Source organism: Carassius carassius, chromosome 22, assembly GCF_963082965.1.
Source record: "Carassius carassius chromosome 22, fCarCar2.1, whole genome shotgun sequence".
Lineage (NCBI taxonomy): Eukaryota > Metazoa > Chordata > Actinopteri > Cypriniformes > Cyprinidae > Carassius > Carassius carassius.
The window spans coordinates 11,919,986-11,942,229 of NC_081776.1; the positions used below are offsets into that span (position 1 = coordinate 11,919,986).

At 38.7% G+C, this 22,244-nt stretch overlaps 2 protein-coding genes across 3 annotated transcripts in view; both read left to right on the plus strand.

The window, feature by feature from the left end:
• The first annotated feature begins 156 nt into the window (after positions 1 to 156).
• The window catches only part of cfap54 (cilia and flagella associated protein 54), a 28,029-nt gene continuing 5,941 nt past the window's right edge, over positions 157 to 22,244 (plus strand). The window contains exons 1-51 of one of the 2 annotated variants that reach the window (XM_059505293.1): positions 157 to 463; positions 573 to 678; positions 812 to 955; positions 4,294 to 4,462; positions 4,545 to 4,603; positions 7,187 to 7,330; positions 7,418 to 7,531; positions 7,644 to 7,745; positions 7,842 to 8,034; positions 8,333 to 8,428; positions 8,526 to 8,638; positions 8,718 to 8,844; positions 9,064 to 9,149; positions 9,234 to 9,371; positions 9,497 to 9,647; positions 10,034 to 10,098; positions 10,272 to 10,412; positions 10,506 to 10,650; positions 10,734 to 10,811; positions 10,896 to 11,017; positions 11,102 to 11,284; positions 11,403 to 11,495; positions 11,611 to 11,796; positions 11,869 to 11,996; positions 12,087 to 12,234; positions 12,369 to 12,524; positions 12,754 to 12,876; positions 13,159 to 13,287; positions 13,372 to 13,492; positions 13,594 to 13,686; positions 13,787 to 13,913; positions 13,989 to 14,085; positions 14,200 to 14,285; positions 14,524 to 14,709; positions 14,900 to 15,084; positions 15,439 to 15,611; positions 15,698 to 15,910; positions 16,286 to 16,479; positions 16,622 to 16,757; positions 16,871 to 16,976; positions 18,012 to 18,167; positions 19,484 to 19,687; positions 19,790 to 19,877; positions 20,150 to 20,320; positions 20,394 to 20,460; positions 20,570 to 20,755; positions 20,859 to 20,945; positions 21,061 to 21,180; positions 21,737 to 21,790; positions 21,877 to 22,027; positions 22,123 to 22,235. In XM_059505293.1, coding sequence (XP_059361276.1) covers positions 225 to 463; positions 573 to 678; positions 812 to 955; positions 4,294 to 4,462; positions 4,545 to 4,603; positions 7,187 to 7,330; positions 7,418 to 7,531; positions 7,644 to 7,745; positions 7,842 to 8,034; positions 8,333 to 8,428; positions 8,526 to 8,638; positions 8,718 to 8,844; positions 9,064 to 9,149; positions 9,234 to 9,371; positions 9,497 to 9,647; positions 10,034 to 10,098; positions 10,272 to 10,412; positions 10,506 to 10,650; positions 10,734 to 10,811; positions 10,896 to 11,017; positions 11,102 to 11,284; positions 11,403 to 11,495; positions 11,611 to 11,796; positions 11,869 to 11,996; positions 12,087 to 12,234; positions 12,369 to 12,524; positions 12,754 to 12,876; positions 13,159 to 13,287; positions 13,372 to 13,492; positions 13,594 to 13,686; positions 13,787 to 13,913; positions 13,989 to 14,085; positions 14,200 to 14,285; positions 14,524 to 14,709; positions 14,900 to 15,084; positions 15,439 to 15,611; positions 15,698 to 15,910; positions 16,286 to 16,479; positions 16,622 to 16,757; positions 16,871 to 16,976; positions 18,012 to 18,167; positions 19,484 to 19,687; positions 19,790 to 19,877; positions 20,150 to 20,320; positions 20,394 to 20,460; positions 20,570 to 20,755; positions 20,859 to 20,945; positions 21,061 to 21,180; positions 21,737 to 21,790; positions 21,877 to 22,027; positions 22,123 to 22,235 — 6,792 coding nt within the window. In that variant the 5' untranslated portion in view covers positions 157 to 224. The remainder of the gene's footprint in view (positions 464 to 572; positions 679 to 811; positions 956 to 4,293; positions 4,463 to 4,544; positions 4,604 to 7,186; positions 7,331 to 7,417; positions 7,532 to 7,643; positions 7,746 to 7,841; positions 8,035 to 8,332; positions 8,429 to 8,525; positions 8,639 to 8,717; positions 8,845 to 9,063; positions 9,150 to 9,233; positions 9,372 to 9,496; positions 9,648 to 10,033; positions 10,099 to 10,271; positions 10,413 to 10,505; positions 10,651 to 10,733; positions 10,812 to 10,895; positions 11,018 to 11,101; positions 11,285 to 11,402; positions 11,496 to 11,610; positions 11,797 to 11,868; positions 11,997 to 12,086; positions 12,235 to 12,368; positions 12,525 to 12,753; positions 12,877 to 13,158; positions 13,288 to 13,371; positions 13,493 to 13,593; positions 13,687 to 13,786; positions 13,914 to 13,988; positions 14,086 to 14,199; positions 14,286 to 14,523; positions 14,710 to 14,899; positions 15,085 to 15,438; positions 15,612 to 15,697; positions 15,911 to 16,285; positions 16,480 to 16,621; positions 16,758 to 16,870; positions 16,977 to 18,011; positions 18,168 to 19,483; positions 19,688 to 19,789; positions 19,878 to 20,149; positions 20,321 to 20,393; positions 20,461 to 20,569; positions 20,756 to 20,858; positions 20,946 to 21,060; positions 21,181 to 21,736; positions 21,791 to 21,876; positions 22,028 to 22,122; positions 22,236 to 22,244) is intronic. The other variant, XM_059505294.1, reaches the window with a different exon arrangement.
• LOC132098968 (zinc finger BED domain-containing protein 4-like) lies at positions 2,133 to 3,538 on the plus strand. Its single transcript, XM_059505296.1, has 2 exons — positions 2,133 to 2,708; positions 2,832 to 3,538. The coding sequence occupies exons 1-2, from the start codon at positions 2,283 to 2,285 to the stop codon at positions 3,270 to 3,272; spliced, it is 867 nt and encodes a 288-aa protein (XP_059361279.1). The 5' UTR covers positions 2,133 to 2,282; the 3' UTR covers positions 3,273 to 3,538.

A 22,244-nucleotide genomic window follows, 5' to 3' on the forward strand; every position in this document is an offset into this window, starting at 1 on the left:
TGCATTAATATTTGCTACAGTACAAATCATGTGGTAGATTCGTCATTAACAGTCAAGAGCTGAAAGGCCACTAGATGGCACTGGCAGTCTTTGATGGCAGGTTGGGAAGATGAAAATGTGTAAAACTGTCATGGTTTACAGTTATTTTATTATTATTTTTATCAACCGAATTTTAATATCTGACTGAAGATTGTCGTTATTATGTTATACGCTCGTGCACGATCATGCCCCGAGAGAGTGCGAGCCCGCGTCATATCCATAGCAACGGACGCAAACACAACAGTGCCTCGCGGCTCTCACGCGCTGTCTGGACCATGGACCCTGCACCAGCGTCTTACTACGGACCCCTGGATAAAAACAACCCAGTCCTGTCAGCTTTTCAAAGTGACCTAAAAGAGTTTAAAGCACATATAAAGAAACTTTCAAGCTCACCGAGCTACGACTACCGATCTTATTCTAGAGGGTAAGAAATAAACAAGGATAAAAAGGCAAAAAAATCGAATTTCATCAGCTCTTTGTAGTATATTTAATGTTCTATTATGTTTTTTTATATATATTTTATTAACTGACAGGTCCACAAAACTGTTTGAAACATGGAACAATTATAAATCTCGCCTTCCTCCGTCTTATTTCGAAGAGCACCTGTTGCAAACAGCAGATTTCCTGCTAAACTCTAAGGTAAGTAACGTTACCTTTTTTAACCACATTTACACTAATTGGGGGTTATATCAAATACATTTAGCGAATGCATTCTATCTTGATCCATTCCATATCACGTTTCCTTTCTATAAATATTTCTTAATTTCATAAGCTTTACAGGCTTGCTCTATGGCAGGGGTACAGACTCTATCTGCAGCAGTTTTGCACACTAAGTCTAGAAAGCATTCGAGATGTGGAGGACTTCAGGCAGTCCTTTTTCTCAGATGGTTTTGATTCAAAGAGAGCCCGACTAATGGTTAGAGTACCTCCCTGAAGTACATTCAACTGTTTTCTAGGGCTGTACTAGAATAATCGAATATTCGAATATTCGTTCGGTGGGGTGGCATTCGATTTTCAGTTTTGAGATTCGAATATTCTTTTTTTTTTTTTTCAACACGTGACTTCCGTCGCGGACTCATTCTCACTCATGCTTGAACCGCCCGTTGGCGAACGTAGTGATTTATTTCATCTCATACTGAATAGGTACAAAATGCCCAAGACCTCAGCTGTTTGGGAGCACTTTAAATTAAGTGAGGATGACAAGACAAAGGCAGTGTGTCAAATATGCGATTTGAAACTGGCCTACCACAACAGCACCACAAGTTTGAAAAATCACCTGAGTTCTGTAAGTAGCACGCGGCAAAAAAAAAAACAAACAAAAAAAAAAACTGCTTTTATGCGCTTAATTTGCTATGATAAATAGGCTAATTGCAAATACGACACTATTTAAAAACATACAGCAGCACAGGCTAATAATAATTTGTTTATAGGTACATCCACAGGTATCGCAGCCATCAACATGCTCAACAAAACCCAAAACTTCACAGCAGATCCTGCAATTCCGAAAACCGTTAACAGAGAAAAGAAAGAGAGAGATAACAGATGCCATAGTGGAGTTTGTCGCTATGGATATGAGGCCCGTTAATGTAGTTGAAGGCGAAGGCTTCAGAAAATTAATGAAGATAATGGAGCCAGACTACACTGTCCCAAACCGTTCCAGTATTTCAAACACCCTGTCTCTTAAATACAGCGATCTGCGAGGCCAAATTTATGCTCTCGTTGAAAAAGCTACGGCCTTAAGTTTCACAACGGACATCTGGACTTCCGTGAGTATGGAGGCGTATATGGCTGTCACCTGTCACTTTATAACTCAGGAGTGGGAACTCTCTGCCTTCGTTTTGGAAACCAAAGCATTTGAGTCAAGCCATACAGGAGTCAACATTGCACAACAGCTTGGAGACGCGGCAGATGCATTCGCAATTCCAAATTACAAGCGAATAGCCGTTGTTCACGACAATGCCAGCAATATGAAGCTGTGCACCGAGACGCTGAATAAAGAACCGGAGAAATGGGGAACCGTTCAAGGGGTCTGCTGCTCAGGACACACGCTGCAACTATGCATAAATGAAGCTCTGAAACTGGACCGAATCCGTCGCACAGTTTCAGCTGCCAGGAATCTCGTAGGGCACTTCAAAAAAAGTGCCAAGGCTACAGCTGCTTTGAAAGAGAAACAAACGCAGCAGAACGTTGTACAACACAAACTCATTCAAGATGTTGCTACTCGTTGGAACTCTACGTATGAAATGCTTAACCGACTGGTGGAGCAGCGATGGCCAGTGACAGCTGTTTTGTCAGATCCCAGCATCACTAAGAAAGGAAATCGCACCCTTGACTTGACAGGAGACCAGTGGAAACTGGCACAAGAGACATCAGAATTACTTGGGCCCCTGCTCACACTCACAGAACTACTATCACAGGAGGCAAACTTGTCGTTGTCGGCAACAGTGCCAATGCTCTTTAACCTGAAGAAACGCCACCTGTCACCAGAAGAGGATGACAGCCCTGCCATCAGAGAAATGAAGAATACCCTTGTCAAGGAGATCGACAGCAGATGGGAACTGTTAAATTTGGAACCCACCAGCATCTATCTCCTTTCTTCAGCACTAGACGTGAGATTTAAGCACCTTAAATTCCTTGAGGATGAGAAGAAGGACCTGGTATACATTGAGGTTAGACTTATATTTTTATTACTACTATATAATAGTAAATAATTAAAATGTATTGTGATTATGCCACTAAGATTATTGTGTGCGCTACGCATAGATTAGACTAAGAAAATGCTATTTGTTTAGGTTGTCAGACTAGCTGAACATCTGCATCAGCAACAGATCGTTCGCAAGGGAGAAGAGCTGTCAGCAAGCCACGGAGAAGAGGAGACGGATGCGCCACCACCACCCGCCAAAAAAAAACAGCAGGAGATTTCAATGCTGATGCAGGCTGATGACGAAGAGGAAGAAGAACGCGGAGACAGCGCAAAGACAGAGATGGAGCAGTATTTGAGAGATGCTACTAAATTACAGTCGGGCCCACTGGCATGGTGGAAGCAAAACAGTGACCGCTACCCTAAACTGGCATTTGCAGCCAAACACCTTCTTTGCGTTCCGGCCACTTCAACTCCATCAGAGCGCATTTTCTCAAAAGCTGGCTACATCGTCAACAAGACCCGAAGTTCCCTTTTACCAGAAAATGTGGACAAACTCATCTTCCTCGCACACAACATGAAACGAGTATAGGTAGTTTCACAATAGTTTCCAACCACTGGGTTGCGATTTATATAAGTGTTTGAAAGAGCCTAAATATTTTTGTCATTGAAATGTGAGCTGTCTAGCTAGGCTAACATTACCTTGTTCTATTTAACCTATTACAGTTTATTCTATATAAGGGAGTGAATAAAATTTATTACAATTACTTTAAATTTAAATAGCCAACCCGTTACGGTGTCAGTAATTATTACATTTACGAATAATAAATGAATGTAGTTCAACGAACTGCAGGCTAATAATAATAAATTAAAAAAAACACCGCAACATGCTTTCAATAAAAGCATCGCGCATTTTAAAGATTTAAATTAACAAAAAGTCAGAATAAGACAAAATAAATCCCTTATATAGAATAAAACTAATTGTAATAGATATTACATTTTGTGTCATTTTAAAAACAATTCATTTATTCTTATTCAACTGTTTATAAGCATGCTACCGTGTTCTTTATTTATTACAGTTCGTTGAAATCACTGTGTGTTACTAATTTAATTTCTGTTTTGGGATTCATTTGTTTTAAAGAAATGTTCGTTATTAATACCTTATTAAAGTTCTTGCTCTCAACAGACTTTGTGTTTTGTATCACTTGTGCACTGTCCGTTTTCGGAGCATAAACCTGCCCGTGTAATGCGTACCGGAAACTGTTCTATTTAAAAGATTATTAAATGTTTATTAATATTTAAAGAATGTGTGCCACCTGATCATATTGCACCAAATGCAACACTGCACTCCACTGGGTCTGCCGCAACACATTTACGATGCCGAAGAGTGAAACGTGAAGTCGTGAAAGATGATACAAATGCAAACCGACACTATTATTATATATTTAGCCCCACCCACCGAAGCTTCGAATATTCGATATTGATTGCCACCTAAGCTTCGAAGCTCAAAAAATGGCATTCGAAACAGCCCTACTGTTTTCAATATCATTTTTTTTTGGTTTCAGTACAATTTCTTTTTGGTTTTCAATGACCTTTGAACTATGTGTCTGTAGTTCCGTGCTCTTCAGGGAGAATGCCAGTGCATCTTCTATTTGGAGAAAGAGAGAGGTGCACTGCCAGACCAGAGTGGGGTTCAAAACCTGCTGAGCATCCTGGGATTTCTGCGCATTCTCATGCAGGCTGTTCTGCCTGATGAAAGTTTATGCTGGATCCTGTACAATGGTACTTTCAGTAAGACTTCTGAGTGTAGTGTATCACACTGACAATGAATGGTTACTGTGAGTTATTTTCTATATTTCCTCAGGCTCATTACACATGTACAACATATGCAGATTCCTGATGTCAGCAGGCCATGCTTCACAGGTTCTCAAAAACATCCCTTTATCTGTGATTTGACACCTTTTAGTTCTTTTTTTTAATTCATCAAAATTGACGGTAAAGATTTTCACATTGTTACAAAAAACAAAAATTATATTTCAAAGAAAATCTATTGTATTCGTAAGAGAAATCCTGAAAAATATACAATGATAATACAATATTTCTCAAGCACCAAATCCCAAAAAATGATTTCTGAAGAATCATGTGACACTGAAACCTGGATTAAACGCTGCTGAAAATTTAGTTTTGCCATTACAGGAATAAATTACATTGTAATATATATATATATATATATATATATATATATATACAACCCGAATTCCGGAAAAGTTGGGACGTTTTTTAAATTTTAATAAAATGAAAACTAAAGGAATTTCAAATCACATGAGCCAATATTTTATTCACAATAGAACATAGATAACATAGCAAATGTTTAAACTGAGAAATTTTACACTTTTATCCACTTAATTAGCTCATTTAAAATTTAATGCCTGCTACAGGTCTCAAAAAAGTTGGCACGGGGGCAACAAATGGCTAAAAAAGCAAGCAGTTTTGAAAAGATTCAGCTGGGAGAACATCTAGTGATTATTTAAGTTAATTGATATCAGGTCTGTAACATGATTAGCTATAAAAGCTTTGTCTTAGAGAAGCAGAGTCTCTCAGAAGTAAAGATGGGCAGAGGCTCTCCAATCTGTGATAGACTGCGTAAAAAAATTGTGGAAAACTTTAAAAACAATGTTCCTCAACGTCAAATTGCAAAGGCTTTGCAAATCTCATCATCTACAGTGCATAACATCATAAAAAGATTCAGAGAAACTGGAGAAATCTCTGTGCGTAAGGGACAAGGCCGGAGACCTTTATTGGATGCCCGTGGTCTTCGGGCTCTCAGACGACACTGCATCACTCATCGGCATGATTGTGTCAATGACATTACTAAATGGGCCCAGGAATACTTTCAGAAACCACTGTCGGTAAACACAATCCACCGTGCCATCAGCAGATGCCAACTAAAGCTCTATCATGCAAAAAGGAAGCCATATGTGAACATGGTCCAGAAGCGCCGTCGTGTCCTGTGGGCCAAGGCTCATTTAAAATGGACTATTTCAAAGTGGAATAGTGTTTTATGGTCAGACGAGTCCAAATTTGACATTCTTGTTGGAAATCACGGACGCCGTGTCCTCCGGGCTAAAGAGGAGGGAGACCTTCCAGCATGTTATCAGCGTTCAGTTCAAAAGCCAGCATCTCTGATGGTATGGGGGTGCATAAGTGCATACGGTATGGGCAGCTTGCATGTTTTGGAAGGCTCTGTGATTGCTGAAAGGTATATAAAGGTTTTAGAGCAACATATGCTTCCCTCCAAACAACGTCTATTTCAGGGAAGGCCTTGTTTATTTCAGCAGGACAATGCAAAACCACATACTGCAGCTATAACAACAGCATGGCTTCGTCGTAGAAGAGTCCGGGTGCTAACCTGGCCTGCCTGCAGTCCAGATCTTTCACCTATAAAGAACATTTGGCGCATCATTAAACGAAAAATACGTCAAAGACGACCACGAACTCTTCAGCAGCTGGAAATCTATATAAGGCAAGAATGGGACCAAATTCCAACAGCAAAACTCCAGCAACTCATAGCCTCAATGCCCAGACGTCTTCAAACTGTTTTGAAAAGAAAAGGAGATGCTACACCACGGTAAACATGCCCCGTCCCAACTATTTTGAGACCTGTAGCAGAAATCAAAATTGAAATGAGCTCATTTTGTGCATAAAATTGTAAACTTTCTCAGTTTAAACATTTGCTATGTTATCTATGTTCTATTGTGAATAAAATATTGGCTCATGTGATTTGAAAGTCTTTTAGTTTTCATTTTATTAAAATTTAAAAAACGTCCCAACTTTTCCGGAATTCGGGTTGTACATATATAAAACAGTTATATTAAATAATAATAATGATATTTCCTTTTTTTAATCGAATCAGTGCAGCCTTGGTGTGCATGTGAAAATTATTTGAAAAACATCTAAAAAACACACACAACCCCAAATGTTTGAACGTTAGTATACTTTATTTTTATGTATCAACTGTTATATTCCCATATACCCCATCTCAGGATGTTATACAATACAAATATACATAAATATAGAAAAAAGAAAATGAGGGGAAAAGCTGCAAATAATAATAATAATAGTAAATACGTTAGTATATACATAAAAAGCAAAATACTTGCTTAAAATTCTAATTGACAAAGTACTACATTTCTATGAATAAAATTCCTTCATGTTTGGAGCAAGTACTTGTTTTAGTTATGTTTTTTTTCACAAAACATAACTTTTGTATATTTTGGTTTGTTTTAAAGTCTTTTTTTGGTTGCTTTTTATTTTACAGTACATGTATTACTTACAGTGTATTTATCTAAGAAAGTTCTGGTAATACAATGTAACTACATGGGTAGGGTTAGGTTCAGGGTTAGTACCTAGTTATTACATAGTTATTTTAATTACTATAATAAGTGCATAGTATGTACATGAGGACTGTAAAACAAAGTGCTACCCTTTTTGTTGTCTGTTGTTCAGGTTTTAGAGTACTTAGTATGGGCATGCACGTGCCTAGAGACCTCTGTTCCTCTGCTGACTGCCAAATTCCTGCCATGGAGGGCCACACTTTACTGTGCTGTTTGTAAATGTTATTTTCATGACTGTGCCTCAGTTCAGGCAGAGGTGAGTTTCACATCAACTTAGCTTTACGACTGATATCAAAGAGCCCATAGGCAATCTGTCCTTCTTGCCTCCTGTTGTGCAATATAGGTGTTTGCTCGCCGAGCCCTCGGCAAGATCAGTGAACTGGCCAAGCTGGAGGAGATGACTGGCTCCCAAGTGTCACTGGAGACCCAACAAGCTTTTAAGGAGGCCACAATAAAAGTGAGAAAATGCTGCCTAAATGAAACAGGTTGTTTTTATTGTTCTTGTATTATAACTACCACGTTTTCATGTCTCTCTTGAATCACGTTATTGCTCCATTAATGGAGAGAAGCTTGCAGTGATGGTGTTTAAGCGTTCAGTATATGAGCCCCGAAGGAAGCCGAAAGGCCTCTTCAGACCCAAACAGAAGAGCAATTTGAAAGAGCTCCAGCTAGTGAGTATTGAGTTTTATAATTCATCTTTTTCTTAGTTCTTCTCTAATATCTTCTCTTTTTTGCCCCTCTGTCTCTTCCTTTATATTTCTCGGTAGACTCCATGGCCTCGCACACCAACCGAGCGTATCCTGATGGAGATGTTCGAGGGCAATGCTGCTCGGTTTCTGGCAGTGCTGGAAGCTCTAGAGGACAGCTCTGTCAGGCCTCTGCAGACCGGCATGCCTGAAGAATTCGAGGTCCAGGATGTGGTACTGGAGCTCATTTCAGCTGGCACGAGCTTATTGTCTGGTACTATTTTTCATCCTCTCTGCCTCTGTGCAACAAAATGTCGCTTTAAGGCCTGTTCACATTAAGGAAGATACCTATAATGATAACAGTAACAATAAAGTTATAATAATCTCTCCAGTCGTTGACAGCCAATCAGAATCCATCCTACTATAAAGTGCTTGAGCATTTAAAGTGACAGACGACCAAACTGCAGTGTGTGCTTGTCATAAACATTGTGCATTGGTGTGTTTGCTGTTATAATTATTGTAATAGTTATTTTTATAGTCGTTATTGATGTGAACTGGCTTTTTTTTTCCAGGTTTTGGTGATTCTGACCACACTTTTGATGAGAGCCTGCCTCCCTCTGTCAATGCAGCCACTTCTGCCTCTTCTCTCTTCGACACAGCTGTTGCTGGTGAGTTCTTGCATTTAACTTGCCATTTATTCACTTTCAGTCTCATTCGTGTTTATGCATTATATGTTACTCAGGGTCTCTGTTTTGTGTCTTTCAGGAAAGGGTGAGATAGCAGTAGATGCAGCGGTGAAGTTTGTGAAGCAGGTCTTTCGATATGAACAGTGGAGCACGTTCAGCGTTCTCTCTTCTGCACTTATATCAGCACTAGCCGTGAGTACTGTGATCTGTGATATGGCTTTAAATGTCAGCCAGACTGCTTTCTAGTTCTTTTTTCTTGTACTGTTCACAGAACATGGAAGGCCACATGTTTAGGAAGTATGAGCTGGAACTGAAGATTTTGGAGGCTGTGGAGCATTTGATGTCCAATCAAAAAGTTAAATTCATCATGAAAGATGCTGCTTTTGATGGTCAAGCTGGTACTAATATTTCTTCACATAGAATTTGAGGAATTCACTCATAGCAAAAGACAAGCTAATGATAAATTGTTTTAAATAAAGTTGACTCAGGATTTTTTTTTTTTTATTAAAAAAATATGTTATTTTATTTTTGGGTTACATAAAATTATTTTTATGTTTTATATTTATATAAACCGAAAATAAACATAATCTCTGTTTTATTGTTTTATTCCCTTGCAGACAAGAACATTGTGCCAGCAATCATGACAGAAGAATTTTTCAATCTTATTCAGACACTTCATGCTTGTGTCTGCAAGACAGACAAGGTCAGATCTTTCTCGCACACTTTCTGAAGAAGTCATGATATTGTTGTTGGTAACCTGACAATGTGTGTGTGTGTGTCCAAATAGGATATCCAGCCAGATGCAGACTTGGTGTTGGACATTTTGCTCTTCTTTTGGGCTAAATGCAAAACGGTCTTTCAAAGAGCACGGTCGAGACACTATGACCCTGTGCGCTACTTGGGAAGGGTGGCAAACCAAGACCAGGTTATTATTCAAATAAACAAAAAAACTTAAACACTTTTTTTTTTAACACTATCATGGAGCTGCTGCTTCATAACATAAGTTGCTGAATCCATAACATGTGTTTTTTATGCATTGTTTTTCAATAGTGGGTGGAGACCCTGCTTTTGCTGTGTGAAGTGGCCCATGAGCACCAGTTGGCTGAAGTGGACTTCATATTAGTGACTGAAATGACTCTGAGATTGGCCATGGTGCTGGAAAACAGCGCGGACGCCCCGCCACAGTCTGGGAGAAAGACAGGTACCTTGTGCCAAGATGAGATTTCAAACAGCAAACCTTCATCTGTATACAAATTATTGAACTATTACAACAGAACAGGTGCTGTAAAAATGACTCATCAAAGATTCCTTGTAATGGGTGCTGAAAATTCAGCTTTGCCAGCACAGGAAAAAATTGCATTTCAAAATATATTATAAAATAAATCAGTTATTTGAAATTGTAATAATATTTCACAATATTACAGTTTTTACTGTATTTGAATCAAATAAATGCAGCTTTTGGGAGCATAGGAAAAAATTTTAAACATTTTGAACAATAGTGCAATTTTGCACTTTTAGTTACTGTGTGTATTTACAGTAAGTAGTATTTTTTAGTACAGTATTTTCTTTGTGTTTTTCTTTCTGTAGCCACCACTGAAGATAGCAGTCAAGAGTCCATCCCTGTTAGAAAATCTGCAAGCTCCCTGTTTATGGTATGCTGTCCCATGAGTAGAAATATTAGATAAAACCCTACTGAAAGATCATAGAATATAAGCATGTAAAATTACCTTAGAAGATGTGATAGCATTCGAACAAACAAAATTGAACGCAGTTTTATGGAAATGTGTCGGGGTTTAACCATAATAAAACTAAAACACGTCTGCAGAGGTCCAAAATTGAACAGCTGCAAACTGCGTTGGATTTGGTGGAAAGAGGTGTGGAATGTGTGTCCAGAGGAAGGGCCAGGTCTTTTTATAGGGGTTCTGCTGTCTTTGACGAGGTGTTCACGCAGGCAAGATCATACCAGGTTTTACTTAGTGCAACACATGCTCTGTTACCTCTGTTACCTGTTGATACAATAAGCATGCTTTATAAAATGTCACATTTCTCTTCATCACAGAAGTTTTGTGACAAGAGTTCCAAGAGCAACAGAGTCCCAGAGAGCAGCAGTACCTCTGACCTTGCTGCCCTTTCCATGGATTTACACCTGGAGTTGCTTGCCTTCCAGCACAGACTCGCTCTCAAACTATCTGATTCCTGGTCAGGTCAGAGAGACGTGCAAACTTTCGACATATCAGTGAAACATGTTTTTATGCATGTCACTGAATTTGTCACTTGTTCTGCTCAGATGAGATAAGTTTGATGGAGTTTAAGAAGTCACATGCTAATCGCGTAGAGGCTTCAGAAACAAACAGACCTACAGGAGGTGAGTTTCAAAACAATGTAACATTAACATTTTGGCAATAAAACAGGTAGTTTGTTTTACCCATACTTACTTACTCTTTAACAGACTCTGTTGTCCTTGAAAAAATCAAGAAGAACAAGATCTCTAAGTGTGTGTTCCTAGCACAGAAGGCCCTGTTGGCATTCAGAAAGAATCAGATGAGCCAAGAGACCAAGAAAATACTTGAGGTCAGTATTTCATACCAACTCCTAACAATTGGTGTCACATCGCATCGGCATAACATGATGTAAACTCTGATTTCATCTTTCCAGGAGGCCACAATGCTAATGGAGAAAGCTGAGCTTGAAGAGAGAAGGTTAGTTAGTTGTGCATTACCTTCAGATAACCATTTAGAAATGGCAGTGAAGAGACAGCCACCACCAGCCCCAATAGTCCTCTCACGCTCCATCCGCTCCATGACCTTCAAACCTGCACCATACGCCCTGGAGGACGAGGTTGTTGGAACTTCTTTATAAGCATCACTTTGAAATCCGTTGATTACTCTTTGTATTTTTTCGCTGGTGTTCAAGTGTAAATGCTGAAAAACGTCACTTCACTTTGATTCTGACTAAGGTTTGCTGGTACTGTATTTATGGAAGAGAGGCAGAGGGTGTCAACCTAAAAGTACGACTTAAAGACTGCTGCTTGTGTGGGACTGGGGATATGGTAGGGTTACTAGTGCTTTGAAATATCAGATCATGAATTTACCTTACTTACTTTTTAAATGCCTGAGTTGTCTCTTCATACTCAGCACCTGGAATGAAATTTGTGTTTCAACCAGACTCCTGCCAGAGGTGGGCATTTATTTCATGTAGACGGGTTGGAACCTGATAAGAAGTACATTTTTGCAGTGGCTGCTTTTAATGCAAAGGGCAAAATGGTGGGTGGTGCCATTGGAGAGACCACCAGGCCTCTACTGGCCTCCCTGCCTCTACCCCTACTAACAACCTGGGCCCACATAGCTCAGGTACATGGATCGATCTTTATTGTGTGCCACCAAAAATAGCCAACCACTTAATGTTAGATTTATGTTGCTTAGGTGGCATATCAGACAGGACTCTACTCCCTTGCCAAAAGAGCTTGCAATGAGCTTTGGAGCCACTTTACTCTTCCCCCAAGTCCAGAGGCAGAACAAGAAGGCTGCCTTGAAGGACTGGCTCAAACAAGGTTTAATAATTAATAATATAATTTAATTTAAAAGGCAATTTATCTTATCATATATCTGTTCAATTTGTCATCTATTTTTATTTCATGCAGACTCCACCCAAAAACCCTGCAGCTTTCTTCTCCTCTTCTACAGCAGCTGTTTTTCTCCACTATTTTCATCCAGACAGATATTCACATCCTAGAGGGGGCGTTATTCTGTGACAGCCTCTGTGATGGGGGGCCTTTGATCTGGGGCCAGGTTAGTGAACAGACAGAGTGAAGAAAGTGAAATCAGCCTTATGATGGTTTATATATTTAATCAGAACTGATAATAAAACCCAGTTAATTCACCATAGTCCTTGTATATCTGCTCTGTCTGTCCATCCATCGCAGGAGGCCAGGCTTGCAGAGTGTGAATGTATGCTGGTGGCCATTGATCTTGCTCTGCACCTCAGTGACACTGGTGGCGCCTTGCAGGCTGTAGTGAGCTGTTATGGCCTTCTCACTCCATTAATCTTCAACCAGATCCCTTCAGAGCCTGGCATAGAGGTGACTACTTTTATAAATGTGCTAGATAACGATAAAATATGCCAGTGTGTAAGCCTGTCTGTTCAGTCCTATTAGGTTTTTGTCTGAAAGATTTGGTTGGGTCTAGGAGTCAGGATATTCTAATATTAGTCAGGAGTTCCATAATTTCATTTTCAGATCAGTTGTTTATATGATGGCTTCGCCATAGCAAAGGTAACTTTAGATGCATCATTGCATCTGTGTGTTTCAGGTGTTGCTGAAGTGCTTTACAGTGCTGCTGGAGATTCCAGAAGTCCTCAAGCAGAAGCGGCCTGTTGCCACCACAGAGTCCCTGGAACACATGGTCGCCTGTTTGACATATTATTTAGCCAAGGTAGTAATTACATACTGCTCACCTGTTAAGAAAGATGTGAGGAAAAAAAATATGTTGTAACATAAATGTCTTTACTGTCACTTTTGATAAATTCAGTGAGTCCTTACTGTGTAAAAGTTAAATGAATATCTTTTTTTTTCTTCTAAAAAAAACCACTTTCTGACTTCAAACTTTTAGTAGTGTATTTGTGTTTCATCCAACATCCTGTAGATGTCACCTTCACCAGAAATGGCTATGTTTGCACATGTCACAGCTGTTCGATGTGTTTCTGTCTGCTTTTAGAGCTTGCGCTCCACTCAGGGGAGTCGTATGGCATCATCTGTGTTTGAGCTGGGAATGAGGCTTCTCCAGGAGATCACTGAGCCCCCACAGCAACCCGCCAAAAAAACATCATCTATGGAGCTGGATGGGGTGTGTGATGTGTCTTGGTTATCATAGACCATCCGTGCTTCTTTAATAAATATTAATGTCAGTGCATGTGTGTTTGATTTGCAGAAGAAGACAGCTGCCATCCATGATGAGGGGCCAAGCGAGCAGCTAAAGGTTTTAGAGGTCATGAAAACCAGGATTACAGAAACATTAGGAAACCGTGATGTCACTTCCTGTAACAAAACAGGTCCATTTTTTTTTTCTCATGTGTTAGATCAGGAAGTCAATGTGTAAACAAAAATATAGTAAACAATAAGTAAAAAGTATGTTTTTTGGCTTTTGGAGCAGGGTCTGATGGATGTGAGCTTACTGGACAGGAAGACCCTGTCGTACTCTATATGGTGATTGAAAACAGTCCCCTCCAGCATGCCTTTAAAGAGGGTATGTAAAAAAACACATATTACAGAAAATCTGATTCACTGATTGAGCTATAATACACTCATTTCGTATATTTGCATGTGCATGTGATTGATTGATCTAGTGATGAAGTTCAAGCAGAAGTCTTGTTTTCTGGAGTTTGTTGTGCACTTACTCAAGAAAGCCCTGCTAGAAGATGAGCTGGATCTGGTGTTGCAGTGGGAGCAGGACATCTTGAACTGGCTCAGCAGGTGAGTGTTTATGTAGTCCATGCTTGCAAAAAGTGAGTAGGTGTTACATTTGTTTGCTTTCTGTATTATTTCTAGACGTGATGAGGCTTTGTTTGGGCTAAAGAAGCACTCAGGTCTTCCAGGGGAAGAGTTTAAAGACTTCACAACCTCTGTGATTGAGTACAATACCAAAGTAAGCTTCTGTTACATAAAATGTGTTAACATATTGCGACACATTTGAACACATTTACACACATTAAATGCATGTTCTCTTTCACTGTATAAACACCCTGAATCTATATTTCAGAAACAAAAAGATGGCACATTTTGGGAAGGCAGGAAGTTGCTACAGAAGAAACTTTTGATTGCATTCAAGAGCCAAAACTCTGAAAGGTAAAACATAAATAAATATTACATCTTAATTTTTTTTTAAATGTACACTAACATTAATTGTTTGGATTCTGTATTTTTTTTTAAATGTCTTTGAAACAATCTCTTATGCTCCAAAAGGCTGCATTTTCTTAATACTGTATTTCTTAAAAAAAACTCTTACTGACCCTAAACGTTTTAATGCTAGTTTATGTGATTACATCTTTAAAACTTTATCTGTATTTGCCGTTGTGTCTCTCAGAGAGGTCAGAGCTGTGGACATCCTGCTAAGTAAACTGGCTGCTCTTATCAGAAGACATCAGCGTTGCTGGAAGCTGAGGCAGATGCGCTCAGAGGATTCACTGTGGCGTTGCCATGTCAATCTGAGTCTAGCTTGTGCCCACCTAGGCCTGCTGAAGAGGAACCTGGGACCACCTCCAAAGCTCTGGTAGTTAGATCCAAAAGCAAATCTGAAAACTGAATAATGCCAAATAATCAATAGTGATATCAGTTTGGGTCTTCAACCTCAAGCTGATCTTAATATCAAGTCTGTTTTTCTGTTCTGTTAATAACTCTCTAATTATCATTTTCTCTGAACCCATTTGAGTAAAACTTGAGCTTTTTCTGATCCTTTCTAGTTTCAGTCATCTTTCACAGCCTTTCTTTTCTCTGGCTCACTGTGGAATGTTGATTCTGTGGAAGAACGTTCCACAGCACATCAGACCACCTGAACTGACGCTTCCAAATCCCAAAGCTGTACCCCGTCCTACAAGCCGTGCTCACACAAAAGCTGTTGAGCACAAAGTTAAGGACACTAATCAAGGTGGGTTAAAGTCTCTTTAGCATGAGAGCTCTACACTGTTGTGACAGCATCTACACTGTTGCTCACTGTTGTCTTCAGCGTCTCATGATCCTTTAGAAATCATTTTAACATTATATTTTGGTGCTCATGAAACATTTCTATCATCATTGATGAAATCAGTTTTTAAGGATTCTTTGATGAATAAAAAGTTCAAACAAATTTATTTGAATATTGTTTTATGTAATTCTTCACATATTGAAAAAAGTATTAATTTCTTTACAAAAATGTATAACTGACCCCAACCTTTGAATGATAGTTTAGATCATTACATGTAGATGCAATATAGGATTGTCCTACTTTACGTTACATCCTCAGGAGAACTAAATACCAGTGACGAGGAGTTCAGCTCTGCAGATAGTGACGTGGAAGATGAAGCGGACTTTCGGCATACTCACGAATCTAAAGCTGTCAGCGCTCCCGCTCATCAAACCCCGTCTCAGTTACTGGACACACTCAACAAAGCCTCTGTACACATGCGCAGAGCTATGGTAAATTACATTTCATTCAAATAGTCATAATTTGCCATGCACTTTATCTTGCGATTCTACTGACAACATCCCATTTTTTCCACTAGGTGCTGGCTCATCGGTGGGGGCACTGGACAACTTTACAGTGGGCTTGTAGGACTCTCTGGGACCAATCCAGCACATTGGCCCTGATGTTGGAGCATGCCCAAGGCCCTGATGCCCATGCCAGACGGCTGACAATAGAGCAGCTGTATACAGTGATCACTCCTCTACTAGTACTGACCTCAGATCTTCTCATGGACATGATGGAAAAGCTGAAGGTTAATCCACATCACTTCTAGAGCAGATCTCATCCTTATTGAATTCAAGGCCCCGTGTCTAACACATTGTTCAAAGGGCCTCTACATAATAAAAGAGGGGGAGGAATATGATTCCAGTATGCATATTAATTTAATTGTATTTTATTTATTTATTTATTAAGATATTGAGTTGTTTAATTAATCACTTTAAGTATCTATTAACTATTTAATTATTAATAATGTTCTTTTTTCAGTCATCCTGTGACTCACTTAAAAGTTGTCAATGGGATACTTGATAATGATTGGTCTTTTGCACCATTCTGCAGACAAATATATTTCAAATGACAGCTAAACTGTAAAGATATCTTTCATATTTGTTTTCTTTTTATTCTCTAGCTGTGGAATGTTTATGATGATCAAGATGCAGAGCTTGAGGCTAGTCTGTACTTCTCTAGCCCAATGGATGACGGGACAGTGATAGATCTGCGCTGGCTGAGGACTCTGGTCCTGCACACATTAGAGCTTCTGTACTATCAGGCCAAGTGGGAGAATCTAGCCCACCTCGCCCTAATTTTTAATACATATACACGGTATGCTGATAACTCACTGATGCTTGTGCAGTATTAATTTGTATATTTGCTGAAAGTATACAAGCAATCGAAATCTATATATGAATATAAATCCTCTTGAAAAAAGTTTAGCTATTGAAAAACATTGCATTATGGGTTTCAGGGAGCGCTACTCTCACATGATAACACCTGTTCTGGTGCATGCACAGAGGAGACTGTTGGATAGGATCAGCTGTTTTGGGGGCCCTCCAGCTCCTCAACCTCACTTCACCTACACTGAGATGATCTCTGGAGAAAAGGTACAGATAAATGATCACATAAACATCATTCTGATTAACTTTGACAAGAAATGCTTAACATTTTGAGTTCACAGCCTGTTCTTAATGTGTTAAAATGTGACTGACATCCATAGGTGACCTGCAGGAATTATGCAAGCAGGCTGTTACTGTTCCCCTGTGGAAGGGGTCCGATTATGATCACTGCAAATGATGCTGAACCAGAGCCCAAGGAATTTGCAGGTACAAAGTAGGACTGCCAGGTTCCATTTATTTTCTGATTAATTTACCATTTTGTGCATATTCCATATCAAGTCAAGTCTTCTTTATTGTCAATTCTTCCACATGTACAGTACATACCTACAGAGAATTTAAATTGTGTTACCCTTGGTGTGTACAGATAACACTAACAGTAGAACATTAAATACAGATAATAAAATAATAAGATGTACAACTATACAAATATACAAATAGGTCATGTAAAAAGAAAGATTAATAAAGAAAAAAGAAGTTAAGCAGCACAAGGCACATGGCAGATAGAATGCAAACCAGTGAAGTAAACCAGTGAATAAGCAAAAGAGCTTATTTAGTCTGGTTAAAGTGTCAATGCTAGATGAGGTAGTGAGCAAACCAATGCTGTACAGAGTGTCTGGTGCAGGTCCCAGAGTGTTAGTGGGAGCTGGGTTGGTGTGGGGGGGTACTGAGGTTCAGCGTTCAGTGGTGCATGGGGAAAAAGAAGGGAGTGGGGGCAAGGTTGGGAGGGAGTTCAGCTTCCTGTCAGCCTGATGGATGAAGCTGTCCATCAGTCAGCTGGTCCTGGCCTGGAGACTCTGTAGTCTTAGCAGACTGAAGAAGCTGATGGGTGAGTGGGATCACCTGCGATACAGAGGGCTTTACGGGTGAGACGGGTTCCATAAATGTGTTGGAGGGAGTGGAGAGAGACACCAACGATCTTTTCAGATGCTCTCACTATGCGTTGTAGAGTCTTCCGGCAGGATGCTTTGCAGGTGCCATACCGCACAGTGATGCAGCTAGTCAGGATACTCTCGATGGTGCCTCTATAGAATGTGCACATGATGGGGGCCGGAGCTCTGGCTCTTCTCAGTTTGCGAAGGAAGTAGAGAAGCTGCGTGCTTTCTTGGCCAGTGCTGCGGTGCCAGTGCTGCAGTGCATGAATATCATATATGGGTCATTATACATGATTATGCTAAATGTGTAATTAATTTTTTTAAAAGACCATATGTGAGTCTCACTTGTGTGCTTTATAATTTACTATAGATGTGAAGAGAGCCATGTGTCTGGTGTGTGTACCATTGGATGTAGAGGACACACTGCACTGTTTCAGAGATACTCTGGAGAAAAGAAATCACACACTGCTGACTTTTCAGCATAGCCGAACTCTACTCCTGCTGCTACTGGCAGACACACAGCACTGTAAGTCTTACACACAGCGCTAAGCTTGGGGTCAGTACTTTTTATTTTATTTTTAAAGACAGCAATACTTTTTTCAACAAGGACTTATTCAGTCAGTAAAGACATTTGTAATTTCAATTCCTCAAAGAATCATGAAAAAAGTGAACATTACTTGAAGAGATTTTCATATTACATTATACATAAATTAGAAAAAGTCAGAACCATAAACGTCATTTACTTCTAAATTGAATTTGCTTGCTTTTGGTTACTCAAGTCTGTGTTTTTAGGACTTTAAATTATAATACACAACTATATATACTATACACAGTACAGACCAAAAGTTTGGAAACATTACTATTTTTAATGTTTTTGAAAGAAGTTTCTTCTGCTCATCAAGCCTGCATTTATTTGATCAAAAATACAGAAAATGTAATATTGTGATATGTTATTACAATTTAAAATAATTGTTTTTAAATTTATTATACTTTAAATTATCATTTATTTCTGTGATGAAAAGCTGAATTTTTAAGATCATTATCACATGATCCTTTAGAAATCATTCTAATATGATGATTCATTAACAAAGTTGGAAACAGTTCTGCTGCTTAATATTTTTTCAGAACGTGATACTTTTTTAGGATACTTTGAATAAAAAGTAAAAAAAAAAAAAAAAAAAAAAGAAGCTATGTTTTTAAAATATAAATATTTTGTAATAACAATATACACTACTGGTCAGTAATTTGGGGTCAGTAATTTTTTTTCTTTCTTTTTTTTTTAAATAAAATCAATACTTTTATTCAGCAAGGATGTGTTAAATTGATAAAAAGTGATAGTAAAGAAAATATATTATTAGAATATATATTATTAGAATTTTTATTTTGAATAAATGCAGTTCTTTTTAACCTTTTATTCATCAAATATATTAGACAGCAGAACTGTTTCCAACACTCATAATAAATCAGAATATTAGAATGATTTCTAAATGATCATGTGATAGACTGGATATTACATGTGACACTGAAGGCTGGAGTAATGATGCTGAAAACTCAGCTTTGTATCACAGGAATAAATAATATTTTTACAGTATATTCATATAGAAATCTATTATTTTAAGTTGTGATAATATTTCACAATATTACTGTTTTTTCTGTATTTTTGTTCAAATAAATGCAGGCTTGATGAGCAGAAGAAACTTCTTTTAAAAACATTAAAATTAGTAATGTTTGTGAACTTTTGGTCTGTACTGTATATATATATATATATATATATATATATATATATATATAAAACTGTATTTTCTTTATATTTTCAATCACACTCTTGATATGTGGCCTCAGCATATGTTGAGGTGCCGTTTTCTAAAGAGCCCAGCGGCGTACTGCAGGGAAAAGTGGAATTCAGCATTGCAGCCAGCACCCTGCCAGGCATCAGCCCTCCAGACTTCTCTGCAGAGGACTTCAGCTCTCTGGGCTCCATCTACACCACCACCCTGCCATCATCACAGCTCCAGACTGTTTTCTCTTCCTACAACAATGCTATTAGTGAGGACCGATCTGAACTTTGACAACTTACAAGCTGAAATTGTTCACAAGCAAGCTTTTCCGATACAGATAGATGTTGTTTTGTTTTGTTGTTTCATGCAGAATATCTTCAAGCAAATAAGTACAACTCCCTTCAGGTGCAAGCACTCCATGACCTTGGAAACCTGCATTTCTACAATGGAAATCGAAAGTATGATGCGTTAACAGCATTACTTTCCTGCATTTTTTCTTTATTAATTAGAGAATCTGTACTGTATATGTTTGCACTACTTTGTAGAAGTTTTATACTTTGTACTTTGTATTCTGTACTTTTATCTTTGGTCAATTTACTGCATCCTTTCTAAATTTTTATCAGAAAATAAATCTTACTGACCACAGACTTTGGAATGGTAGTGTAGGTGATCAAAAACAAAAAAGGACAAAAAATTAATTCTTCGTTAATTTGTGTTTGTTTATGTATAGATCTGCACATGCTTTCTGGAGTAAGGCTTTGGACTGTGCTCTGCAAAGCTCTGGAGTTCTGGAATCTTGGGATGGTGACTCATGGGGCAGCAGCTCCTCTCAGGACACCCTGCAGCATGCTGGGATATGGGGCTGCCTCCAGGGAGCTTTGCTTTCAGCCAAGATTGCACAGTAAGTGAGAAACCAAAAAGTGTATTTGTGACTGTGCTCCATCACAGCAGTATGATTTCTCCTTTAATGACAGGCACATCCTGATTTCCAACATCGATCAGCGCACAAAGTGCTGCCTTCTCTGTGGCAAACTCTTCAAGGTGAGAAATTGAGTTGCTTTTCTTCTGTTTTGAACTCAGTTAATGAGGAAATTATGACTAGTAGTACCAATATTAAAAATTAAACTTTATAAGGTCATATGCTTCACAGTGCCTACTGATGGCTTCTATGCCCCATCCGATGACGGACTTGGCATACTCTACATACTCTGTGGAGACAGAGCTGATCCCAGGTATCGACCTCTTCTCTGAGCCCGATCGGGGGAATCTCGGTACCACTGTTGCCAGTTTGTCTTTTCTCTGCCACTGGCTGTATACCTCAGGACATCTTCTCAAGGTACCAGAGCAACACTCATTTACACTTACGTTAAGATGGTTAGAGCAGCATTTGTGCATTTTACAGCTGATGTCTATTCCATATTCAACTCATCATCCTTCAGGTTCTTCCTGTGCTGGCTCTGTACCTGTATGTCGCCAGAACAGTTTGTCGTGATCTGCACTTCACTGTCACATGCAGAATACTGAAGGTATGAAAGATGTTGATGTATATTCTTGTACATCTTGTAAATCTGTTTTTCAGTGAATGTGTTTGTCTATTTGAGTCTGTTGAGTTGCCATTGAGTTGCCATTGTGTGTATACAGGTAAAGGTATTGACAGAATTGGGGGCCTTCACTGAGGCATTTAAAGAACTCAGCAGTCTCACATTTGGCAAGGAAATCCCTGTACCCCATGGATGCCACAGAACAGAGAAGCCATTTTGGGTAAAGCTGCATAAGCAATATAAAATACCCAGATGACAAAAGCTATACATGCTATTATCTTTTTCATAGTAAAATGTATAATTGCTTGTGTATAATATGTAATTGCTTAAGTGTATAATGACTTGATTAAGGAACTGATATGAAGCTTTTTAGAGGCTCCTTGAATATCATAAAATATACAGTTCAGTTTTTGAACTTTTTCAGTCTAATTTTATTATTAATTTCTTAAATTTCTGTCCTTTAATTTTTTTTTTTCTTAAATTTCATGACACTTTACACCTCTGTTCAAATGTTTGGGTTTATTAAGTTGTTGTTGTTTTTAAGAAATCGATATTTCAAATAAGTATTGTTCTTTTCAACATTTTATTTATCAAGGAATGCTGAAAAACGTTTTACAGTTCCCACAAAAATATTAAGCAGCACAACTGTTTTCAGCATTAGATCATAAGAAAGGTTTCTTGAGGACCAAATCAGCATATTAGAATGATTTCTGGAGTATCATATGACTTTGAGGACTGAAGTAATGGCTAATGAAAAATCACAATAAATCCCACAGGCAAAGGAAATATTTACTGAAGGGAAACTGCTGTTGGATCCTTCCAATCTTCAAGTAAGTTTACAGATCAATACATCAAGTCATTGACAACATACTGTACTGTGGTAAAAAGCATAATGCTGGTGTGATCGCTTACTCAGGTGCTGGATGAAGTGGTCAATAGGAGGCCCAGTAAAGACATCATGGCTCTCTATGGCTCAAGGTTAACCAGGCGACTCCTGATGGCCAGAGTTCATCTCATTTTGGCCATATGTAGTACTATACATGACCTGCCTGAGCCACTGACAACAGGTATCTTTTCAGTACTAGTTTATTATGGACAATTACAGATTATAAATTTCAATGATAAATTCACACATTACTAAAATATTTTCATTAACCCACAGAGTCATCTCAAGAGAAATCATCTAGCACTTCCTGTTTGCCTGATGTCTCTAGCAGTGACAAGTCCAAGGGTCTCCAGCTCAGTGCCAGGAAACTCACATTAGGAGAAGTCAAGGTGCTCCAT

Coding starts and splice junctions, on each gene's coding strand:
- LOC132098968 (XM_059505296.1), top strand. CDS start 2,283: ATGCTTAACCGACTGGTGGAGCAGCGATGGCCAGTGACAGCTGTTTTG. Junction 2,709..2,831: donor AGGACCTGGTATACATTGAG/GTTAGACTTATA, acceptor CTATTTGTTTAG/GTTGTCAGACTAGCTGAACA.